This window comes from Gracilinanus agilis, chromosome 6 (assembly GCF_016433145.1).
Source record: "Gracilinanus agilis isolate LMUSP501 chromosome 6, AgileGrace, whole genome shotgun sequence".
Taxonomy (NCBI): domain Eukaryota; kingdom Metazoa; phylum Chordata; class Mammalia; order Didelphimorphia; family Didelphidae; genus Gracilinanus; species Gracilinanus agilis.
Genome location: NC_058135.1, coordinates 272017071 through 272033498, shown reverse-complemented (window position 1 = coordinate 272033498; position 16428 = coordinate 272017071). Strand labels below are relative to the sequence as shown.

General features: G+C 53.0%; 1 protein-coding gene across 34 annotated transcripts in view; it reads right to left on the bottom strand.

The window, feature by feature from the left end:
* MADD (MAP kinase activating death domain) overlaps positions 1 to 16428 on the bottom strand; it is a 36404-nt gene that overhangs the window by 977 nt on the left and 18999 nt on the right. For 6 of the 34 annotated variants that reach the window (XM_044681069.1, XM_044681074.1, XM_044681082.1 and 3 more), the window contains 17 exons: positions 15886 to 16092; positions 14406 to 14459; positions 13384 to 13484; positions 13154 to 13222; positions 12669 to 12827; positions 7850 to 7958; positions 7453 to 7515; positions 7111 to 7231; positions 6899 to 7004; positions 5864 to 5974; positions 4931 to 5038; positions 3477 to 3641; positions 3304 to 3376; positions 3098 to 3204; positions 1921 to 1929; positions 1668 to 1737; positions 118 to 164 (listed from right to left, as the gene is read on the bottom strand). In XM_044681069.1, coding sequence (XP_044537004.1) covers positions 118 to 164; positions 1668 to 1737; positions 1921 to 1929; positions 3098 to 3204; positions 3304 to 3376; positions 3477 to 3641; positions 4931 to 5038; positions 5864 to 5974; positions 6899 to 7004; positions 7111 to 7231; positions 7453 to 7515; positions 7850 to 7958; positions 12669 to 12827; positions 13154 to 13222; positions 13384 to 13484; positions 14406 to 14459; positions 15886 to 16092 — 1679 coding nt within the window. Of the gene's footprint in view, positions 1 to 117; positions 165 to 1667; positions 1738 to 1920; positions 1930 to 3097; positions 3205 to 3303; positions 3377 to 3476; positions 3642 to 4930; positions 5039 to 5863; positions 5975 to 6898; positions 7005 to 7110; positions 7232 to 7452; positions 7516 to 7849; positions 7959 to 12668; positions 12828 to 13141; positions 13223 to 13383; positions 13485 to 14405; positions 14460 to 15885; positions 16093 to 16428 lie in introns of all 34 variants that reach the window. The other 28 variants (XM_044681071.1, XM_044681075.1, XM_044681087.1 and 25 more) reach the window with 12 other exon arrangements.

Genomic DNA, 16428 nt, shown 5'->3' with positions numbered 1-16428 from the left:
TCTCCTTCCGGCTCGCTCATGCTTCCTGCTCCTAGCCGGGGTTCCGTGGGGGCCCACCCCCCTCCTGCCTGAAGGACCCCAGCAGCAGCCTGGCGGGCAGGGAGGCCGGGCACTCACCATGGGCGTCTTGTACTTGTGGCTCACCACTTCTTTAGTTTCAGGAACTAAAACCGGGCGGGCAAGAGACAAAACAGAGAGTTCAAAACCGAGAGCTCCAGCTTGGGGACAGCAGCCCTGGGGGCTGGCGTTCCCCCCCCTCGGGGCCCCTCAGGGGGGCTGTGTCGGGCCCCCAGGCCGGGATGCGGGCAGTGCCAGGGCTTCGGGTGCCGCAGCTGCTGTGGGGGCGGCCATGGAGCCGGGGTCTGGGGGGGGCACGTTCGGCCGTGGGCGTCTGAGCCGGGGTCCCTTCTTTGCCCCTCTCCCCCAGACCCCTACACGAGAGCCCCCCAGGGCCGGAAGAAGAGTAAGAACAGAGGCGATGCTAAACCCACCAGCTTGGAATGGTTTCCTCCCCCAGCGGTGGGAGTGAGCCAGGCCTGCCCGTGTGAGGGAGAGCGTCAGAGGGCTCTGGAGCAGACACCAAGCGGAGGGCACAGGCGAGCGCAGCACCCACGTAGTGGGGGGGAGGGAGCGACAGGCAAAATACACACATGACCGCAGCCCAGAACGCAAGGCCGAGAATGGTCCCTGCTCCCCCCACGCAGGGCCACCGGGAGCTGGGCCGCCCGGGCACCTCCAGCAGGGCCCGTGGGCCCAGGAGCAGAGGAGCATCCCCTGGCGCCAGCGACAGGGAGAGGAGCAGCGAGAGCTGCCCACGCCTAGTCCTGGCCCGGGGAGGGCCCCGGAGGGAGAAGAAGCCGCCCTGAGCCCTTCTCCCAAACTGGAGAGGAGGGAGAACACTCACAGAACCAAGGAGCCAGCACAGGGAAGAGGGAGGTTTGGGGGTACAGAGGTGGGGGGAGAGAAAGGGAGAGAAGAAAGAGTCAGCAAATGTGCCTGCAGGGAGCCCCCTGCCCTGGGCAGGGCCTGAGGCAAGGGGCCGGGCCAGCACGAGCTGAGATCACTTTACCTGCCGGAGAACGAAGGTTTTCATAGCAGCGATGAAGGGGCACAAGAGAGTGAAGCACACACAGAGCAGGAACTCAAAGCCCGGGGTGACAGCTCCCTACTCCCTAGTGCTGCCCTCACGCCTGTCCTGGGAAGCCCTGCTCGCTTCTTCCCTCTGCCGCAGGCTCTCTCCTCTTCCTTACACACTCCACCTAGGCTCCACGGCTCCCTGGGGCCCCCTCTAGAACACACCTTTCTCAGCCTGGAAACTGAGAGCAAGGCGGGCGGGCAGAGCCGCAGGCCAGGAGGGCTCCAGGAGGGTCCGGGTGGCACGACCTGTAGGCACCGGCCTGTAGCCAGAACTTCTGCTCAAGGCAGGCAGGCAGGCAGGCAGAGGAGGCTGGGAGAAGCGCCCTCGGGCCTCGCCTTCTCTTCCTTGCGCTGCTTCTCTAGGATCTGTCCCTGCCTCTGTCCGGCGGGGCTCACCCCCTGACCTCCTCTCTCTGGGCTCTGACTGTCCCTCAGTCCCCGCACCTGCCCGCCAGCCCCTCCTCGAGCGCTCAGAGGTTTGAGTTACTGCCATGTGAGTCCAGACCTAAGAGCAAAAGAGTTGTAATTACCAAATTCCTCCAGGACAAAGACGCCTCGAACTGTATTGCACTTTTTAATGTGATTCAGCTCTATGAAAACCTGCAAGAGAGGGAGGGGGAGCCGGCGTCAGGCCCCCGGCTCCAGGCCTGCCCCGAGAGCCCAGCCTCCCAGCGGCAGCCCCCCCGCACACAGGGAAGACATTTCCCCAAAGGGGGACAGGAGGATCCATACACACAACTCAAAAGGCTAAGAAGCGAAGAAGACAGCAGAAAGGACGTGTACCTTCCGCTCCTGGCCGGAGGAGAAAGCATGGGAGAGAAATGAAGGCGTTAGTTTGATTGGCCACCCCCGGCCCTGCGGCCCCTCTGCTGGCTGGGCTGTGCCACCCGTGCCCCTCGTTGGGCCCCCGAAGGCCCCCAGCCCACCACGCATCCTCCTCCGGCGCAGAGGGCTGGTACGGGTGGGGCGGAAGACTCCTCTTGGCCTGCGATGGGTCGGAAAGGGCTCTGGGGGTGCAGCTTCCTGAGCTGCCTCCAGCTTCAGCTGACTGGTCCCCATGTGGGAGAGGAAAGGAAGCTGGACGGACAGAAGTCAGGGCTCCACAGCCCTTGGGAACGAGCCCAATAGCGGGGCCTAACGGGGATGAGAGGAGCCGTAAGCAGGACAGAGCAGCCGGAACGCCGGCTGGAAGAGGAACAGGGGGGCCCCGAAGCCAGGCGCTCTCTCCCAGAATGCTCTGCAGCCTCCATGGGGGTAGAGAAGCGCTCTGCTCCCAGGCGGGTCCCCCCAAATCCCACGATGGAAAGAGGCTGCCAGACTGGCTGGGCAGTGCTGCCCAGAGGGTCCCCCTGAACTCGGGAGTGGCGTCCCCTGGCATTCCTTGCCCACCCCGGCCGGCGGGGGTGGCACAGGGTCCCCCACGGCCCCGGGGCCCAGAGAAAGGCTCCACAAGGAGGGACGGGAGACACCTGGCTGAAGAGACAGCTGCAGGGCCCCAGGATGAGGCGGCTGCAGAATGCAATCAGCTTAAGGAAATGGCCTCGAAGGAAAATAAGACTGTGTTAAAAGACCAAGAGGAAGAAGTCCAGGCACTAGAGGGGGAGGCGCACGGCGGGCCACTGCATCCCGACGGACGGACGGGCGGACGGACGGCCTGTGGAGTCAGGGATGGTTAAGGGAGAGGGAGGAGGGGAGGCGAGAACCCACCACGGCAGAGAGGACAGACACGAGCTTCACACGCTCACGGACAGACCAGCACCAAGCAAAAGAAAAGGCCAGGAGCCACGGAGCCAAGAGGGGTCGAGGGAGACGCTCCCCCTCACACTGCCCTCGGGAGCCCAGCCCGGCCTCACGCTCTTCCCCAGCCCGCTGCCTGCTCCCCTGGCTGCCCACGGCCAGCTGCCCCCTGTGCCTCTCTCTTCCCTGCATTCAAGGCCTCCTGCCGCTCCTGCCAACCTACCTGGCTATGCATGAACTTAAGGTTGATCCCCTCCAGCGTAACCTGAAGCAAGCCACCCTCGCCCGTCCTCATGTCCTGCACTGGGAACTCACCGCCCAGCTCCGGACCTGTATCGAGGAAGGAGGCGGTCAGGCCCCGCGGAGCCCTTGTCGGACTTCCGACACCCCCAAAGGCCCCGCCTCGGCCTGGCCCGGCCCGGCGCTCACCCGGCTTGGCGCTGTGCTGTCGAGCCGCGGCACGCTCCATGCTGTCCTTCACACAGTAGTACAGCTCCCGACACTGCGGGGGCACACGAGGAGGAGGTTAGGGGGCCTCGGCCCGGGCCCCCACGCCTGGCACCCCGGGACGGGGCTCCCCACACCCTGCCAACAGCCAGCACCTTCTTGGTATAGAACTTGTTGAGCTGAGTCTCGGGCCCGTTGCGTCTCCACAGACACAGCACCTTGGTCTTGGGGCAGTAGGTCATGTTGATGAGCTTCTCGTACCACCAGCGCTCGGACACCGTCCCGATGCTGCTGCGGAGGACCACGCAGTCGTCGCACACCTGCGGGGAAGGGCGCAGCCGCTCGAGGACCCCCACGGGCCTGTCTCCTGCCCGGGGTGCCCCATCCCGTAGCTCAGTCTACGGGGAAAGGGAGACCCGGAGCGCGCAGACGTCCCGTCCTCCTGAGCCGCCGGCGGGAAGAACAGGCCCGGCATCAAGCCCCCGAGCGTTTGGGAAGGCGCCCCGCTCTGGGAAATCCGTGAGCGCCGAGGACACGAGGGGGGCCTCATCCTTGTCTCTACGCTAACGCCCTTAACCATCAGGTGCGTTTTCTCCTCAGTGGGGCTGTGAAGTTGCTCTAAACCAAGGACCCCCGTGGCCTGGCAAAAAGCTTTAATATTCAAGAGAACACATGGGGGATCCCAAGAACCCTGTGGAGATCCACAAGACAGCTAAATGGGAATTGGAAGTTCCCAAATTCTCTTCCCAGCCTGGGAAATGGGAAGGACTAGCCCGTCCCACACTCCCTAGTGGGTTAAAGAGCAGTGATCCAAGGCCCAGCGAGGCCAGACGGATGCTCAGAGAACCTGGCGTGGCTCGTTGCTCAAAAGCTGCCAGTACAATTGTGTGCATAAAGCTCAGGGGATGGGAGGGGGCACCTGCCGCTGCCCACCACAGCTAGCAGGCTCTGGCCCCGTCAGCATGGCCAGCGGCTAACGAGCAAAGGGCACAGCCATGTGGGAGACCCTTCCTGGGGAGGCCCACTTGCAGAGAGGCTGCTCCCAGGAGCATGACTCGGGGCTCGGGGTGGGTAGGGAGGCCACTTTGAGCTCTTAGCCCAGCTGGAGCAATGGGCTTCCTAGCAGCCGGGTCACGGGGAAGTGCCTCCAAGCCCACACTGAGCTAGCTCGCATCCCCTGGGGATACCCACTGAGCAACCGTACAGCAGCTACAGTCCATCCCCAACCTGCCAAGCCCTCCTCTATCCCCATCAGTCCAGAGCTGGCATCTCTTTTTCAGGCCAGGCCCCCTCTATTCGGTCTCTTCCGACAGTCACGAAAATCAAGTTGAATGAGCCAAACTGGAATGCTTTTATCACTTATTTGAATCCAGTGCAATTCGGGGGGAGCTATCATGGACTCCTGAAATCCCTAAGCAAAGAGAAACCAATCTATGATAAGAGATCTCTGGTTCCCTGGACGCGGCTCGTTAGGCCAGCAGGCAGGGAATTCTGGAAGAGCAGCTTTCTAGCTCAAGCCTCCTGCATCCTTGGACAACATGAACAAAGGCCCCTGGCTTCCTGGCTGGAAGAGTTCCAGTTATTCTCTGTGTTTCAGGCCTGCACCCACCTCCATGAAGAAGATATCCCCACTGGTGTCCGTCCCCGCGTGCACCACGAACGTCTGTTTCTTGATGTGACGGCTGCCACTTGGCTGGAGAGCCAGGTCCCGTCCATTCTAGCAGAAGAGATTTCTTTTAGGGGCAGTCCTCAGGCCCAGTTAAAGAGGACTCTGGCCAGTATTGGAGCCAAGAACAGCCCCTCTTCAGCACAATCTCACTGCAAGCTTCCATCTGACCTACTGGGACTCCTGAAGGGGTATCTCAAAGAGAAGAGTTTCTGCCATCGGACAAGATATTTTTTAAGACCTCTGCTCTTAGTGGGCAGCTGGGTAACTCAGTGGATTGAGAGCCATACCTAGAGACAGGAGGTCCTGGGTTCAAATCTGGCCTCAGACACCTCCCAGCTGTGTGACCCTGGGCGAGTCACTTAACCCCCATTGTCTAGCTCTTACCGCTCTTCTGTCTTAGAACCAATACACAGTATTGATTCAAAGGCAGAAGGTAAAGGTTTTACAAACAAACAAAAAACAAAAAAACAAAAAATTCTGCTCTTGGGCTAAGGTCTTCTGGTTGTGCCCCAGATCAGAACAAACTAATGCCCCTGGACCCAATGGGGTTGCCTGGATCTCCACAGGGGAACATGCCAAGAGGAAGGCTTTCTTAACCTGGAGCCCACAAACTTGTTTTTTCAATATTCTCATCTCTGTATTTCAATTTGGATGATTTCCTTTGTAATCTTCTTCATTTAAAAATCTTATTCCAAGAAGGGGCTCCTTCCTAGGCTTCCCCAGAAGGGTCCAGGACACAGAAAAGGTCAAGAAGCCCAGCTCCCCAGGCTCCTCCTCCCTAAGGGCCTCAGAGCAGGGCTATCTGCCTTCCTCAGATATAAGAGGATGAGGATCGTAAAGAAAGGCCTATGGGATTACACAGCGTGTACTCACCAGGCTGGCCAACTGGTCTAACACTTCGTTTATCTGCTGGCTGTACACAAGCCCAATATGAGACTTCCCCATCAGGCGTCTCACCTTCTTCCGAATGTCATTCTTGTTTACCTAGGGAGCCAAAGGAGGGCCTTGTTAGGAGAGGTCAGTCCCAACAAACCACCCGTCCACTCCTCTGGAGGGGAAAGGGAAGGACCCACAGTGAGAGGCTACATCCCTGCAACCAAGAGAAGAGCAGAGCCCAAGCCCACTCTGGGGAACAGCATTCTGCTTCTGCCAGAGCAAAGGAAGCTTGAAGAGGGCTCTGAGAAGGCCACAGAACTGAGGCAGAAACACTTACTTTTTCTTCTTTTTTTTTTTTAAACCTTACCCCATCTTAGAATTGATTCTAAGTAGTGATTCTAAGGCAGAAGAGCAGTAAGGACTAGGCAACGGGGATTAAATGCCTTGCCCAGAGTCACACAGCTAGGAAGTATCTGGGACCAAATCTGAACCCAGGACCTGCCATCTCCAGGCCTGGCTCTGCATCTCCTGAGCCATGTAGCATTCCCTAGTCAGAACGCTTTCACTGAGAAGCTGGTGTCCCTGAGCGCCCTGGCGTTCTCTGGACTTGGGCCAGCTGGCCGAGATACTGAAGAAGAGCGCTCCCCACTTTCAGGGCTGCCCACTCTCCCATGGCAGGCCTTTGTACTTGGCTTCAGAGGATGGCTGCAGGCAGATGATCTGCCTCAGGGGACAGAGTCTACAGTGGCCTGGAATAGGCCTGGCCCTCCTAGGAGCAAGAGTAACAACACCAGTGGCAGACAGGTGCTCAGTGAATAGTGTCAGACCTAGCATCTAGAGGACCTGGCTTCCAGTGTGGCCTCAGACACTTCCTGGCTGTGTGTACCTGGGCAGGTCACTTCACCCAGAGTGCCTAGCCCTTACCGCTCTCTTCTGCCCGGGCATCGATATTAGTATCGATTCTAAGACAGAAGATGAGGGTTTAAAAAAGGAACAAAGCTTAAGTGGTCCAGATTCTGTGACCTTCATTACCTTCATCAGAAGCATGTAAGAGATGAGGTTGTTCAAAAGCGTGGCCAGCAATCGATCTTCGTCATCCTCCAGGCGCTTCCGGTCATGTTCTCCCAGGGACAGGTACCTGCCCAGACAAGAGATGGGTCAGCCTGAGAGAAGAGCAGAGCCTCGCACCAGGGCAGGAAGCAAGAAGAATCTGAGTCTGGGTGGTCCAGACTGAGGTTCTGTACCTGTCGATCATTTCCTGAGGTCCCTGGTCCATGCCCATCCCTTCTCTCTCCAACATCACAGCATCAAGGAAGGCATCTTCCCAGAACTGCATCTGGTCCCACAGGGTAGAACGTTCTTTACCTGAATACCAGAGAGGCCGCTTGGTATGGCTCCTCGGCCACCGGAAGGAGCATTCTCCACGGTGACGGGAGCATCTCGAACCCCAAGGGAGAAAGGGACGCAGGACTCTGCCCCAAATTCATGGCATGGCTGCCACCTGCCCCAGCCGCCTCTAAACGAGGCCAGCCCCCACCCCCACCAGGGAGGGGGAAAAGACCCAGCACACGAGGGAAGGCAGTTACTCATAGAGAAGGTCTCCATAGCTGCATCCTCTAACTGGTCCCACATGGATCCTTTGTCCCTTCCTACCAAGTTAGCAGCAGGAAGGGACATGGCAGCAAAGGAGGGAATACAGGAAAAGAGAGAGAGACAGGATGTTGGTGAGCACCAAAATCTAGCAGGCTCATCCAGGACCGCTCACGGCTCATTCCTTCCTGCCCCAGCATGCTGTGTGCCTTCAAATACGCCAACACTGCACGTCACCCAAGGTCAGCTCAGACTCGAGCAGCCGTACCAGTTCCCAGAGAACTGATCCATTCGGATGACCTCGGTGCCCAACAGAACACGGACCTCATCGCCCGCGGCCCTGGTGGGCCTGTCTGAGCCTGGGCTTCCCAGGGCAAGTCTGCCTCCACTCACCTAGGAGACCCTCATAGAGGTAGACACGCTGGCTCACGTCTTCAAAAGGACGAACGGGGCTGCCCACTACTTTCTCCTTTGTACCCGGCTTCAGACTGTGGGCTTTGCCCTGCAGAGGGGAGAATGGAGATCGGCTGTCCCCGATGTGGGCTCACAAAGAAACCCACAGACAGAAGCAGTCAGACCCATCAGTAGGTCCATTCCTCTAAATGGCCCAGTAACTGCTTCTTCCCTGCTCTCTCTTGGGTCTAACCAGACCAGTTTGACCATGCTAGTTCCCATTACTATCATTTTACATCACTGAAAGTTTCAGTTCATCTGTTCCTTCTCATTATTCTTCAGAGGAGTACCTTTGAAGGAATACCTGACTCAAGGAAAAGCCAGATCAGTTTCCTATAGCATTAGCAGGAATATCATCCTATTCCTTCCCACAATATTCAATTAGAGAAAGGGGAGGAATGAAACTGAGGGAGACAGAGAAAAAGCAATTTACCTAAGGTAATGCTGCAAACCAATGACAAGCTACTCCTCAAGACCCTGTCTCTGGGTTCCCAGCCTCGTGATTTGTTTCCTAAATAATCGGTATTACTGATCTCCAGTTAAGATCAACTCTTTGAAAGGTTTGGCAATTGTTCTCAATAAGCCAACCTCACAAATAGCTGATGTCTACCTGCCCCCCAGCAAGGAAGAATTTCATGCCAGGTGCAATGACAGAAATAGCCAAAAATCCTTCAGGGTTCTTGCTAGATTGCTGGATACGCCATTTGTCTTACGATGCCACACTAGCTAAATTCTACTCTTCACATACGAGTCATGGGAGGATATGAAATGCTCAGTAAAACCAGTTAGATTAGATTCAGGGAAGGGCAAGCCCCATCCATTTGTATAATTCTGTTGGCTCGCAAGTCTATTCCCCAGCCTCAGCTGCAGGGTAATGGCATCTTCTTTTATTAGCAGAACATAGAACAGAAGGCCCTGCAAGTGGAAATGATCACCACTATTAATAATTGATTTCATTTAAATGTCATGTGTTAGCCTCCCCACAGACCAAGAGTCACCAAAGCGTGAGGCTCCCCTAGCGATCTCCTGTTCCCATTTCTGACTGACAAAATGGCAATGTACTGGAGCATTAAATTCAATAACCTTGCTACTAAAGGAGACACTATGCGTGGAAAAGGCAGTATGGCCTCGACAGGCACTAGAAAAATCAATTAAACTCCAACCGGGCTCGTGTCTTTATGTGGGGCCAAAGGCAAGCCCCCTTTGCTTTCCAAGGCTTTACACCTTTACCTGTCAAAGAGAATATTGACAATGATCTATCTCAACGAACTGGCAGAAATAATGAAACAAGTGATCCTCAAATTCCATTTTGGTAGCTGTTTACCTACCGACCTCCACATTCTGCCTCCTTCATCAATGAGTTTTGTGCCTGGCTCACAGACTCTCCTTCTACACCCAGCACTTTTTATGGATAACCACAAGCATCTCAAACTCCATATGTCTAAAACAGAAGTGATTACCATTTTCCCAAAACTCTCCCCTCTTCTCTCCTAGTCATTTGGGCTTATGATTTTGGTGTCATTCTGGACTCATCTGGATTCATCCCATAAATCCCATCTTTTGTCATTTGTTGGTTCTACCTTCCCAATGTCTCTCCTGGATACCCAACTCTACTCTGCTCTGGCTAACATGGCTTCTCATTGCCTTACCCCTAGACTAGTGAACCAGCCTGCTGGCTCCACTGCCTGCCTCAGTCTCACATTCTCTATTCAGCCACCAGAGATCTTTCTAAGACACTTTAAAATGACTGTTTCACTTACCTACTCCTTTGGCTCCAGTGGCTCCCTATTTCCTCCAAAATCAAATATTAAATTCAGTTTTGCATTTAAAACCCTTCACAACTTGGCTTCTTCCTGCATTCATTCTTACACTTTACCGTCCCTCCATGTATTCTGTGATCAGGCAATACTAACTTTCTTGTGGTTCCTTGTACAGGACACTCCATCTCTTTATTCTTTGTGCCTCCTTCCTCGCCTGTACCTATTGCCTTCCTTTAAGACACAGTGCAAAGCCCACCTGAAAAAGCTTTCCCCATCACCCATACCGCTGGTACCTTCCCTCTGAAATTTCCTCCTATTTACTCTGTATTTATCTTGTATGGGCATCATTGCATGTTGTGTCCTCCATTAAAACGTAAACTCCTTATAGAGTGCCAGGCCTAGAAACTAGAGATCCTGGGTTCAAATCTGACCTCAGATACTTTCTAGCTTTGTGATCCTGGGAAAGTCACTTAACCCCCATCACCCAGCCTTTACTGCTACTCTTCTGCCTTAACATTGATACTTGAAATCGTTGTTTTTGCCTTTTCCTATATTCCTCACACATAGCAGAGTGACTGGAACACAGCAGAGCTTCACTTCCTCTAAACTTTTTGCATTCTGCTTTCTGACATCATTTAGTTGAAACTGTTCTACCCAAAATTACTCCCAATCTTTTAAATGCTGACCCTAATGGCCTCTTCTTAATCCTCCTCCCTCTTGCCCTTGCTACAGGATTTGACACTATGGATCACCTTCTTCTCCTTAACATTCTCTCTTCTCTGGCTTTTCTAAACTCAGCTCTCTTAGATCTCTTCCTACCTGTCTGACCACTCCTTTTCGGCCTCTTTTGCTGATTTTCTTCCATATCATGTTTATGAACTGTGAGTGTTGTCCCCCACACCCCTATCCCCAACAAGGCCTATCCTAAACTACTCTTTTCTCTCTATTCTTCCTCACTTGAAGATCTCATCAGCGCCCCATGGGTTCCATGATCATTTCTCTGCAGATGAATCCCAGATCTACCCATCTAGGCCTACACTCTCTTCTGAGTTCCAGTCCTATGTCATTGATTTACCTGTTGGACATTTCAAAATGAATGTCCTATGAGCATCTCAAATTCAACATGTTTTCCCAAAACACCTCCCCTCATCTGAACTTCCCTGTTACTGTAGAGGGCACCACCATCCTTCCAGTCATCCAGGCTCACAACCCTGGTGTCATCCTCGACTTCTCTGTTTTGTTCACCCATATGGCCAATCAATCGCCAAGTCTTTCCATTTCAGTGTCTAAAACATCTCCCACATACACGCAGAACTTGTTCAGACCCTTTTTATCTGGACCACTGCAATAATCTTCTAACTAGTCTCACTGCTTCAAGTCTCTCCCCATTCCAATCTATCTGCCATATATCTGCCCGAGATTCTCTCCTCTTTTCTTTTTAAACCCTCACCTTCTGTCTTAGAATCAATACTAAGTATCAGTTCCAAGGCAGAAGAATGGTAAGGGCTAGGCAACTAGGGTTAAGTGACTTGCCCAGGTTTATACAATAGGAAGTGTGTGAGATGGATTTGAATTCAGGACTTCTCATCTCCTGGCCTGGTTCTCTATCCCCTGAGCCACCTCGCTGCCCCTCAGAGAGATTTTTCTGAAAGTATAGGTCTGCCCATGTCACTTTCCTTTTAAGTAATCTCCAATGGCTCCTACTACCTCCTCGATCAAAATCTTGTTTGACATTTAAAACTCTTCCCATCTTTCCATTCTTTTTAGATTCCTCTCTCCTCTGGACAGTGCTTGAGCTCATCATACTGGCCTTTTTGCTGTTCCTCACACATAACACTGCATCCTCCATCCCAGTAACTTTGCAAGCAGCATCTCATGCCTGGAATACTTTCCTTCCTAAACTCTGGCTCTTAGAATCTCTGGCTTCCTTGGCAAAGTTGGGCATCGCCTCCTCCAGAAGGCTTTCTTTTTCCCTCAGTGGTCAGCTCCGTCTCTAAGAATTACCTTCCATTCTACTTTTCATTTTCTACTTTATATGTTCCCTCCTTTGGTAGAATAAATCTTTGAGGGCAGGGCCCCCTTTTGGCCTTTTCTTTGTCCCCCCCAAAGCTCAGAACAGTACAAGGCACACAGTAAGTTAATAAATGCTTGTTGAGTGAGTAATACTCTGCAATAGTGTAGACCAATTCAGTTCTGACCTTGTTATTACTACTGACTAGACCTAAGAGATCACATGCCACTGCCCTGATATTAGGGCAGTTGCTTTGAGTGTTTCAGACATTGACATTATTATTATTATTATTATTATTATTATTATTATTATTACATGAGTGAATAAACTCTTCTCAAATTGGGCTAAGTGTTCAAGAGAAGGAAGAGAACGTTCCATATCAGTGGCATCAAATTCGGATAGAAACAGGGCCCACTGATCCATACAAAAGGAACCCTGTGAGCCACATCTGACTTAGTTTTAAAATATGATCTTAGCTATATTTTATGATGTTTTGATTTATTTTGTTAAATATTTCCCAATTATATTTTAATCTGTTTCAGGCCACATCTGGCACTATTGCTGGACATACATTTAAAACCTCTGCTCTAAAAAACCCAGATAATGAATTCATATGATTCTGTGAGGGGGGGAAAAAAAGCCTGAAGAAAATTCTCATTAAAATCAACTCTTGGGGGGCAGCTGGATAGCTCAGTGGATTGAGAGTCAGGCCTAGAGATGGGAGGTCCTAGGTTCAAATCTGGCCTCAGACACTTCCCAGCTGTGTGACCCTGGGCAAGTCACTTGACCCCCATTGCCCAACCTTACCACTTTTCCACCAAGGAGCCAATACACAGAAGTTAAGGGTTTAAAAAAACAACAAATAAAATCAACTCTTAATTATATCAAAGATATCCACAGGCCTGGCTCTGGCTCTTCCTTCCTCATGTTTTGATTTTTCCCTTCTGGACAAAAAAATGGTCTTTCCTGGACAGAAAAGAAAGCTTACAAAGATGGCGCCTGAGGCAGAATTGGTCTCAATTTCGCTGTCAGACACAGTGCCACGAAGTCCTGCCAAGTGGGCACTGCCCTCTCCACCTGGTCCATCACCTGCATTGCTGCTCAGGTCACTGTCCGCTCCCAGTGTCTCTCCAGAACTGTTACTCACCTGGGAGAGAAACAAGCAGTAAGAGATATGCTCCAAGGCCAAAAAATCCTCTAACAAGGAACCAAGAATTTCTTAGTTGCAGGAACTCTCTGCAGTCACTCCAAAGTATTAAGGGCTCCCAAGGGGTACTTTGTTATTTATAAAATCCCGAGTGAGGGGGTCTCAAGGTCTGGTCCCAAGCCAGACAGACCTTTCCATGCACAGGCAGGACCAGAGTAGAAATCCTGTTGATCTGAAACTAGGGAGAGTCTCTAAAGGAAAGCGAGCCTTCCTCTATTGCCTACACCCAAGATGCCAGTGTGGTGTTCCCCTACCACAGTGCTAACTTCAGAATCCTGGCTTGTGCTTCGGATCATAACTGCTGGGCCTATACTAGTGGATTCCAGGTCACTTCTCTGAAATTAGAGGAAAAAAAGACAAGGCTTAGCAAATTATTTGTTCTACCCCCGTCCCCTTAAGAAGGGCTCATTTCCTTTTGCCCTCCCTCCTAGGACAGGTCACATAAGAGGACTGATATGGCAACCTAGATCTAGCCCCCAACAGGGCTATCACGAACCTGAGAACCAGACATCAGGCTCACACCACTGTCTGCACTGATCTGTGACTTTTTCTCATCTGTCTCACCCAGGTCAAAGACAGGTTTAATTCCTTCAGGCCCTGAGGAAAAGGGGAGAATATTTGGTTACTCAGGATGCACGGAGCAGGGAAAAAGAGGCAGAGATAGCAGAATAGGCTGGTTTCAGAACTGTTCAGCAAGTCCCAATCACCTTTCCATGGGCTACTTTCCTGGATGCACAGGCCCCTGGATGCCTTCCAAATCAAATGAAACATCAAACCTGTCTCCAAGGGGCTCTGTGACCCTCTTCTCACCCTGGGCCATCCCTTGGAAAGCCAGCCCCAGACACAAAAAGCCCCACAAACAAATGTGGAAACCACACACCACTGCACTCACAGCTTGAATTCCACTGGTGGCAAACTGGTAAGTCACCCAGTGGCTCCCAAGCGAATGTCTGAAGGGGCTTAAGAAGGTAATGCCCAAGGAGACAAGAAACAGCAGCTGTTTCACTGGGACATTTCTCAGTCTCCTCCACGTCTCCAGAGCTAAGACAAAGGCCGCCCACACTCCCTCTTCCTCCCACCCTGGGCAATGGGATGGCGGAAGGACAGAATGACAGAAAGCAAGAAAGCACCCCTAGGCAAGGCACCAGGGAGGGAGGTGCAGCTACAGACTCAACACAGGAGGGGCAGCACCCATCTCTGCCAACTGGGCCCAGAGGCCTTCTCGTAGGTGAGGGAGATGCCATCCAACAAGGGACTCAACAAGCGAGCATTCTCCCTGACGACACAGAGAACCAGGTTCCCAGGTTTTACTCGATAGGAACTCTAGCTATGAGGGGGAGGAGGGGTCTCCAGGCCTCATACCTGTAATCCACACACCACCTACCTGCTCACACTTATTCCAAATATCCCCTAGAGCAAATTTGGATAGGGTTGACGCAGTAAGCCTGCTCCAGCTGGGCCTGGGGAGTTGGCAGGTATGGGGGACTTTGGGGCAGGGAGGGGGCGTTTGTTCCTTACTCTGTTTGTCCAAAGCTTTTTGTTTTTTCACTTCCTGGTGCTTGTTCCACAACTCTACCCCAGATGCAATGCAAGCAGGAGAGAAAGACAGAGAGAGTCAGAGGCCAGTCAGACGGGTGGAATGGAAACCCACCCCACCCCAGGAGATCCAGGCCGGGGTACAGCATTCCAAATCGAGTCCCAGTGCCTCTCCACACACTAAAGAAATGTGGAGGGCACCACGTTTCCAGTGCTAACCCACCGTGGGTAGTCAGGTCCATGTCTTGGGTGCGAAGGACGTGAAATTCCTTCTTAGGATGAGGTAATTTTTAGACTTAGTTTGGAGGAAACTGTCACTTTAGGCAACACACAAGCAATGAAAAATGGAAAGTTTTTGAGAACTTGAATGCAAACATGCTTCACTCCCTGATGTCTTTGAGACGGACAGAGGCCTGTTTATTGGTCCTGGCTGCTGACAAAAGAGCTCTTCCTACTCCTGGTCTACACTGCCCCGCCAGAAGCTTCAAAGTTAGTCCTCACTCCTCAGCTGGCCTAAGAGCTCAGACTGATCTGTACGCTGAATGTTCCAGACTGCCTGGAAGTCTGATGGCGTGCTAAATCCCCCCACCTACTGGCAGATGTCAGAGCTGACACAGGAGCTAAGGGAGAGCTAGAGAAGAAAGCTCTCACCTCACTCTTCAGGAGGGCTTCCTCTCAGGAAACCTCAGCTGAGACGAGCCACACACCGAGTAGCTACCAGGCAAGGCCGAGCACTGATTAGACCTGAATTTTACCCAGAGTCACTTTCTAGTGATAAAGCAGCAACCACAAAGAGCTGGGACAAGTAGTTAAGTGACAGCATGAAGTGTCTAGTCCAGGGGCCAAAGGCTTCGGCAGCTGAAGGCTGGTGGTCAACACGGTAGTCTGCAGAGAGCTCCCCTCGCCTTGCTAAAGGCTCCCTCTCCTGCTCTTCTGGGAACAGAGAACTAGCAGAGCATGGAGGCTCATAGCCAAGGCCAAACAGCTCAGAACGCTGCTCTTCAGAGGCCTAGGCCCAAGGATGCAGGGGGGTATGAGGGCTGCCAGACAAGGCCCCCCAGCAGTCAGCCCTGAGCATCCCAGAAGGGAATAAAATGGGCTCCGGAGGCCCTGTCTACCTTCTTCACTCTAGACACATCATGGCTTTCCAGGGCCCTGATGGCCTCCCAACTGTACAGAAATCAATATCCTGACACCAAGGAGACAAGGAAGTCAGATGGGCAGCACAGACTCCAACCTGAGCCTCCCCAGCCTCTCCTGCTCACCATCTAGGTAGAGCCAGGTTGTAGGAAGGGACAGAAGGAGGCTTGAAGGAGGAAGGGGCAAGAATTATGACTAGGTGAGCCTTCCTCTGAGAAGCAGAGTATGGGAAAGACAAGGACAGAGTTTGGATGGAGTATGGGCACAGAAGGAAGCCTGGGAAGCCAGCGCCTGTCTGGTGTACCTGCACAGCAATACCCACCAATAGAGGCCACAAAGTTCTCTTCCTTTAGGCTTCTGGTGTCCAGCTCCTTGGGGCCCCTTCCTGTGGCACTTGGTGCCCGAGGCCCCAACTGGGGAACCCTCAGCTGGGCCATAGCTTTCGGGTCTCCCCGCCCAGTCAGGCCTGGATCCTTGCCAACTGGCGTGCTCACACTGTCTGTGGGACTTCTCTTCCGTTTATCTGGCTCTGAGGAAAAGAACACCAAGGTGAACAGAGGAGGAAGCAGTGGTGAAAGGGCAGGCAGGAGGGGGAAGAAACAGAGCTGGCACACTCCTGGGCACAGGAAACAGAGTCAGCTTCTCAAGGTTCCTTCTGAGAATGATGTGGGCAGCAGGCTGTAGTGGCTACAGAGCTCAGCCCAGAGCCAGAAGCCCAGAGTTCAAGTCCTGCCTCTGACATCTCCTGGCCGAGTGACTTTCATCGAGTCACGGCTTCTCAAGCATCTCCGGTGACCAAAGGAGGTGCCGGTTGTGGGGCTCTTGAAGAGGAGGAGTTCCTATATCCCTCCAGGCCAGATCCCTG